This window comes from Antechinus flavipes, chromosome 2 (assembly GCF_016432865.1).
Source record: "Antechinus flavipes isolate AdamAnt ecotype Samford, QLD, Australia chromosome 2, AdamAnt_v2, whole genome shotgun sequence".
Lineage (NCBI taxonomy): Eukaryota > Metazoa > Chordata > Mammalia > Dasyuromorphia > Dasyuridae > Antechinus > Antechinus flavipes.
In genome coordinates, this window is record NC_067399.1 from 276,453,526 (window position 1) to 276,461,869 (window position 8,344).

The following is an 8,344-nucleotide window of genomic DNA, read 5'->3' on the forward strand; positions in this document are numbered from 1 at the left end:
AGAATCTCTTTTTAAGATAATTCTCTACAAATTCAAGGGTTCATTTGGAAATCTGTTTTGCTTTACTATGCATATTTGTTACAGAGATTTTGTTTTTCTTTCTTTCTTCACTTAAATATTTACTTCTATTTATTTTATTTTATTATTTTTTAAATTTAAAATTATCTATTTGTTGTGGTATATGAATGTTATGGAATGTTATTGTTTTGTAAGAAAAGACCAGCAGGATAAATACAGAGAGGCTCGGAGAGACTTACATGAACTGATGCTAAGTGAAATGAGCAGAACCAGGAGATCATTATATACTTCAACAATGATACTATATGAGGATGTATTCTGATGGAAGTGGATTTCTTTGACAAAGAGAAGATCTAACTCAGTTTCAGTTGATCAAAGATCAAGAAGCAGCTACACCCAAAGAAAGAACACTGGGAAATGAATGTAAACTGCTTGCATTTTTGTTTTTCGTCCTAGATTATTTTTACCTTCTGAATCCAATTCTTCCTATACAACAGAGAACTGTTTGGTTATTCACACATATATTGTATCTAGGATATACTGTGGCATATTTAACATGTATAGGACTGCTTGCCATCTGGGGGAGGGGGTGGAGGGAGAGAGGGGAAAAATCAGAACAGAAATGAGTGCGAAGGATAATGTTGCAAAAAATTACCCTGGCATGTGTTCTGTCAATAAAAAGTTATAATTATTTTTAAAAATTATCTATTTGTTTAACTCTATCTCCAATTAATTGATCAATGAAAGAAGAAAAGTAATTGGAATCTAAAATGGTGTCCATCAGCTGAAAAATGGATAAACAAATTATGATATACCAATGGAATGAACATCAATGTGCCATAAGAAATGATGAATGTGTTGGTTCCCAAGGAAGAAACGGAAAATTTTGCATGAACTGATGCAGAGTAAAGTGAAGATATTCAGAGGGACAATTTATACAGGAAGAGAAATAATGTAAAGACAAACTATTTTGAAAGACTTAAGAACTCTGATATATGCAACAACTAACCACAATTTCAGAAGACTAATGATGAAGAATGCTACCCATCTCTTTCCAGAGAAAGGATGGACTCAATATGCAGAAAGAGACACACATTTTTACATGGCCAATACAGGAATATGTTTTGTTTGTATACATATTTCATATAGTAACCACAGTCCCAAAGTCTCTCGGTACAGGATTTTCTTCTTATTGGTGGAGATCAGTGCCCTATGTTTACGTGATAAAGCATGAGAGAGAAGAGCTTATGATATTTTTAAGCTTTCGGTCTCTTCAAGTAAATCTTTTTTAAAAAACATTTTTATAACAAACATATTTGTCATGTTGTACAAGAAAAATCAGATCAAAAGAGAAAAAGCCAAGAGAAAGAAAAACAAACAAGCAAACAAAAAACAAAAAATTCTTTCATCAGTCCCTGGAGTCACTAAGACAGACAGTCCTGTAGCTGGTGACTGCAACAGCAGCTCTGGTTTCCTTCCACTTAGTTTAGAACTGTTTCTGCTGCTGCTGTTGTTAATGCGGCTCATATTCCCTTTCATCGAAAGATCCTCTTTTTAGATTAGAACAGGGAAGGACAAACATGCCAGGCCAGGGAAGGATTCAGTGAAGGGAATTTCAAATGTTCTATGTTGATCCCCAAAAGTGAACCACCCTTTTCCATTTTCTGTGCACATCAAGAATTCTTTTGCATGCTTTGGTGATTCACAAAATATTCAGTTGGATTTATTTTATATCCAGGCCTTTGCCAGCTTGAAATAATAAAACTCCTAATGGCAATTAGAAAAACTCCTCCTTACCCCCTTTTTAAAATTATGAGTTAACTGACATTGTAAGTGTAACTGGATTTTGTCATCTCATGTATCTGTCACTGTTTGGATGGATTTTTAATGTATTTTTTCTTTTTACAAAATTCAGAAATGGAAATGATCCTTTGTGTATGGAGACATGCGGGGGTTGGTGTGTGTATGTGGCGGGGGGGGGGGGCTTGCATATGTATGCAAATTTTACTTTTATGGAATATTTTCATTGTGAAGATAGAGGGGTGGGCAGAAAACTTTATTTCTCCAATGAAAGGATACCAAAGACGTGATTTCTTAACAAAATTCTCGAGAGAGGGGGGCCTTTGCCCTCTTTGTTTTTTTCTGCCCATTGGATTTAAGCAGATTAAAAAGCTGTGATTTTCAAAAAACAGCAATAACAACAATAATAAAGGTAAAAATGCTATGTTAAATGTAATTGTTCTTCTCTAAAATACATTGTTCTCTGGAGCAGGTTTCTTGGGGGGCTTCGGGAGGCAGGCTTAGTTTCAATTCAGTGTAATCACCCTGAATGCAGCCAGGAGTTCAAGTCCAAATCCTTTATTGTCTCCTTCAAAATCTTATCTCTTTCACTTGGGGCTCGGCTAGTTTTTCTTAGAGGCCTTCTGTAGTCTTGGTTCCAAGAGCTTAATCTGCCTTCTCTGCTTGTGAATCTGCTCAACTTAATCCTGTTTGAGGCTCGGAGCTTCTAGTGCACTTGTCCTTCCTGGCCTTGACAGCTCCTTCTTATATGTGCCACACTGAGTACACACCAATCATTATATCACTAGGAAACCATTATTTGTTGTAGGATTAAATCAATGCTAAACTAGATTTAACCATTGTCTCCTCAATTCCACTTACTTAAGCACCTTGTTTCAAGTTCTGGCCCATAACACTTCAATCCACATTCAGTTTCCTTAATTTTCTCTCTGTGGATGACATTTTCCATCCCAACTCTATTGGAATTGCCTTAAATCATCACATTGTAGAAAAGAGCTAAGTCCGTCAAAGTTGTCCATCACATAATCTTCATGTTACTGTGTACAATGTTCTCTTCTTCAGGTTCTTTAAGCTTTAGATGCTTCAATTGCTTCAGGTGCTTTTGGTTCATAGCCCAAAAGAGAAGATAGAAGATGACAACCTCATTTCAACTTGCTGAAGGGTGAATAAGATTCTGGGAAGAAGACAAAATGAGAAGAGCTGGAAGCTTCCATTACATCCTGTCCTCAGCTTGCTACATGAGAAATTTGGGTGAACTTCCAAAGTTTTCATTAATTTTGGGGGAGACTTAGGACTCTTAAGTTGAATTAAATTATCTCACTTCCAATAAAAGAATTCCTTTACTTTGTATTGTCTCCTATATATTCTTTCTAATATTTCTATTTTGCTACCCATTTGTGTACCCATTCTTGACTCTTCTCTATGTGTTCATTATGAAACTGGTGGGAAAGGAGTAAAGCCCTGGATATAAAACTTTATGCCAGTCTTTCCCCCAATAATGAAAAACCAATAAAAATTACATTAAAGGGGTAAAGCCAAGAAAGTGGAGAGAAGCCTTTAGCTCTTCCTGGTTTCCATCAGAAACAACAAAAAACCAAGTGTCTGAACAGAATCTGGAACAATAGTGCCTACAAAGAGATGAAATGAAACAATTTTCCAATTCACAGTAGCTTAGAAGTACTGTAGGAAAGGTCAGAAAAATAGAAAAAAAAGGTAAAATACCTCATTGAAAAAGCAACCAATCTGGAAAATAGATTCAGGAAAAACAACTTAAGAATTGTTGGAATATCTGAAAGCCATGATCAGAAAAATAGATCCTGGATAGGATTTTTTAAAGAAATCATCAAAGAAAATTACCATGATATACTAGAACCAGAGAGCAAAATAATCATTGAAAATATCCATCACTCACCTCCTGAAAGAAATCCCATAAGGAAAATCCCAAGAAATATTGTAGCTAATTCCATAACTGTAAGGTCAAGAAGAAAATACTGCAAGAAATTACATTAAAACCTGAAAATCATTCGGCTTCTTTTTGATACCCCCAATGACATTCCCATGCTACATGTAGGAGGATAGCCCTAGTAACACATATCAGATATTATTGTTTTTTATGGTGCTATGGAGGTGGAGAGAAAAAATAAATGCTTGTTAATTGAAAAAAATTTTTTTTTAATTCAAGAGCCCACCTAATTTAAACTGGCACCATTTCCAATCCCTACAATCCTTTACTGTTAAATTAGAAAAATATTGCATAGAGGTAAAGAAGTTAGAGATTAAGAAAGTGAGGGTTAATTATTTCATTTTTATTATAATTTTCCTTCTTTTTCTCCTTCTTCCTTTTTTAAATGATAACCTGGCTAATGAAAGAGGCCCATAAATTTGTTGGTGACAACAAATTGAGCAAAGTGACTATTTTTTTTAGAGCATTACATTCAAATTCAAACATGACCTTGGCAAGCATGACTTTGAAGAATTAGGCAGATAGAAACAAGACTGAATAGAGATAGTGCCAGATAATTTACTTAAGTAGAAAAAACAACTTATACAAATGCAAGATTGGACAGGATTGATTTTGGTGACAGAGAGAGAGAGCCAGAGGTCTGAAAGTCTTGACAAATAAGTATGAGTCAGTAATGGTCTAAAATTAGGGAGTTTTTTTTTTTTTTTTAGTATTAGCTAATGAGATAATATTTGTAAAATGCTTGGTATAGTAGGTGTTTAATAAATGCTTATCCCTTTCTTTTCCTCCTATTGCATAAGATCCCAGACTATGAGGTGAGGTGGAGGGAGATGCAGAATTGCCTTCTCTTGGGTAGTTAGACAGGATCCTCTACCTTGGGTGGAAACTGTGATTGATGGACATGCTCATAATGGCAACCAAGAAGTCCAGGGGCCAGCAGATTATTGTGTATCTGTAGTCATCAAACAATCAATATATATTTATTAATTGTCAACTTAATGGCACAGTGGATCAGTTTCTTCATCTGTGAAATGTGGTAGAGAAGGAAATGGTGAAGTAAATTGGCAAGAAAGCCCCAAATGGGATCATGAAAAAGAATGGGTACATGCCCAAACAACAGCAACATGTTATAGAATGGTTTTAGAGTTGTATTTGTAGGAGGACTTTCCACATTAGGAGTTCCTTAATAAAGTCACAGTTTCATATCCCCCAAGGCCCACCTCAGTATCTTAAAAAAAATCAAATATGTGCATTTAGAAAAAGTGATATTAAAAAGTATCCCTCATTGCAACCTAGGCAGGTTTCTACCTTGTGTCTCTCCATTTCGGACTCTGACTAGTCTTCTTTCTAAAATGTTTGAATTTTCTCTTTAGCATAAAGCTTTAAATTAAATGGGTAGTCAGTTAATAAGTGCCTTTTAGGTTCTGGGACACTCCAGGCATTATGTTAATCTCCTGGGATATAAAGAAAGATAAAAAGCAATCCCTATTCTCAAGGTGGCACTAGGGTGCCAAGTCTGGAATCAGCAACACTCACTCATCTTTGTGAAGTCAAATCCAACTTCAAAGACTTATTAACTGTGTTAACTTGGGGAACTCATTTAGCCCTGTTTACCTCAGTTCCTTATCTGTAAGATGAACTGGAAAAAGAAATGGCATTCTAGATCTTTACTAAGAAAACCCATGAAAGGTGGGAAATGACCCAATAACACTATGTTAATCCCCTGAGTTACAAAGAAAGATAAAATACAATCCCTCTTCTCACAATCTAATAACATACTTTTAGTGAGAGATTTTTGTCTTTTTTCTTTATAAATTTAAGTCAAAATAGTAATATATACCTTTATATTCACAAGTAGCCAAGTGTCTTAAACAATCCAATTTCAGAAAAGGAAGTTGAAATGGCTGTAAAGGAACTACCAAAGAAAAGACCCTGGCCCAGATAGATTTACAGACAAATACTATCAAATATTTAAACAACAACAAATATCTATACAATGCATATTTTTCTAAAAATTTGAGATAGAAATGCTCTACCAAGTTCCTTTTTAAAAAAATGAGACAAAAAAGTTCTTGCGCCCAGATCGAAGGATAAAAGAGAGAGTATGATGAATAACAATTTCAACATTTTAAATAAAATAAAATCCTAACAGAAAGACACTATCTATCTGCAAAAATTTTATTCATTATGATCAAATTATATTTATACCAGAAGTCATATCTGAAGTTAGAAAGACTCATTCATCTTCTGGAGTTTAAATCTATTCTCAAACACTTGCTAGTTGCTCAGACACCTGGGCAAATCATTTAACCCTGTTTGCCTCAGTTTCCTTATCTGTGAAATAGCTAGAGAAGGAAATGGCAAACTGTTGCAATGTCTTTGCCAAGAAAACTTCAAATGGGATCATGAAGAAGAACGGGGATGTCATCAAACAACAATAAGTTGCAGAATGTTTTAAAGAGGTCAAAATTAAGAAAATAATTAACATAACTAATCATATTAAAACAAAAAGCCAACCAGAAATAGCATAACAAATCTAGAAAATTTATCCAACATCCACTTATTATTATTTTTCCATTTAAGCATTAATCTCGAGATCAAATGCTTCCATCAATAAATATCTATAATGTAAGATTATTCTCTGGACAATTTTGGCAGCAGAATTCCTATTATTCCCCCCATGCCTCCAGAAAGGATAATGACATAACATTCATATTTAATTTCTTAATTATGATTCTTCATAAACAGAGATGAGAAATTGACCTCCTGATTCCATCACTACCATTAACATCCTTATTTCTAATGATAACTTTCCACATATGGAGAGACGACATAAGCTTCTTGTCCAGCTTACCTTGTCCCATGTCTTCAAATTCCTATTTTCTATCAAACCATAAGAGGAAGACCCCTTGCTCCTAGAATATTATTTTTGGACTGCCAATTGAATATTTCTCAGGCTGGTGGTTCCAGGGATAATATCTTTAAGAACCTGCTAAGGCCAATGTCTTGTTTCCCTTTTGGGGCCCCAGGCAGTTTCCATCTCCTCTATCCCTTCCTCTTGGTTATCTTGCTGACCAGGTTGTCTGAAGAAGACCCATTTTTTCTTTTATCTTCAGGCCCAATGCTATGTGGATGGGTGTGTGCTCAGCAGGCTGGGGAAAAGAACTACAAACTTTTCATGGTCTCAGACAAACATCACCCAAGCTACCTATGCAGCTGACCCCAGTTAGTTCTCATTTAGTCTTAGATTCAATAGAAAAAAAAAAGCCCAAATAGGGAGGTATTCACAAGCATTTCCATTTCTAAGTATCAGGAAAAACTCGGAATATATGCACTTTCTGGCTAAGTCTGTTTGAAAGAGATAAGAAGATAGAATTCATTTTTAAAAATAACAAAAACTTTATTCTATTTTCTTGGGTATGGATTAATTCACAAGGAGAGCTAAATTTTCCCTCTCATCTATACTGGTGGTGAAAAGCAGTTTAGGGGATTTTGAATATTGCTCTTGTACATTTATATATATGTGTGTGTGTGTGTGTGTGTGTGTGTGTGTGTGTGTGTGTGTGTACATATATATTATATACATATATATGTATATAGAAGATAAGAGACATAGAAGTATATTTCTGACTCCTTGGTACACTTTTGTGTGAGGCAAGGGATCAGCAAAGGAGGAACTTCAAAATGGCGTGTGTATGTAGAGGAACCTACTTCACTTGAACCTTGCTATTGCAGAATGAAATTGAAATACCATTTACCCTTTGCCATATTATAACTGGGATTTTCTCTGGGAAAAGAGCTAGTGTTGCCCCTGCTGGGAAGAGCCCAGAAGTGCAGGGAAAGGCAATATTGCTGAAGGGAGTTTTAGGGACCATTGCCATCTCTACTGTAGAAATCTGCATAGATACCACATTGAGAAAATCCCTGAAGCTATTCTTGGAATAACTTGACTGTAAATAACTGAGGATCATCTAAGTCAGTGGGGAAGTTTTGTTCATTGGTAGGTGTCATTATTTTTCATGAGTTCCACGATAAGAATCTATTTGTTTTCTTTGACCGTGAATAAACTTTTCTTCCTTATGCTTTATGAGCTTGTGTGCTGGTAAGAGATGGTGACAACTCTCTGAGTGTTGTGGGGTGAAGTGCTCAGATTTTCCAGGTGAGGTCTGTGAGAAGCATCACATATGAGACTGACATAATTTCCTTAAATGAGCTCAAAGATGAGGAGGCGGTGTTCAACTGTAATGTCCTTAGCTATGAATATTCCCCCTTAGAAGAATCTATTCTGAAAGTTGTGTACACTTTGCCAGGGGGCCTCAAACTTTTTTAATAGGGGGCCAGTTCACTGTCCCTCAGACTGTTGGAGGGCCAGACTATAGTAAAAAAAAAAAAAAAAAAAAACCAAACCAACTTTATTTTGTGGGCCTTTAAATAAAGAAACTTCATAGCCCGGGGTGAGGGGGATAATCGTCCTCAGCTGCCGCATCTGGCCCATGGGCCGTAGTTTGAGGACCCCTGCAAGTTTAGTGTTTCTTTTCGCTCAAGATCTCTAAAGAAAAAGGG

General features: G+C 35.6%; 1 protein-coding gene across 1 annotated transcript in view; it reads right to left on the bottom strand.

Moving 5' to 3' along the window:
• The window catches only part of EPB42 (erythrocyte membrane protein band 4.2), a 30,497-nt gene extending 23,687 nt beyond the window's left edge, over positions 1 to 6,810 (bottom strand). The window contains exon 1 of the mRNA XM_051977174.1: positions 6,636 to 6,810. Coding sequence (XP_051833134.1) covers positions 6,636 to 6,645 — 10 coding nt within the window. The 5' untranslated portion in view covers positions 6,646 to 6,810. The remainder of the gene's footprint in view (positions 1 to 6,635) is intronic.
• Positions 6,811 to 8,344: the final 1,534 nt, after the last annotated feature.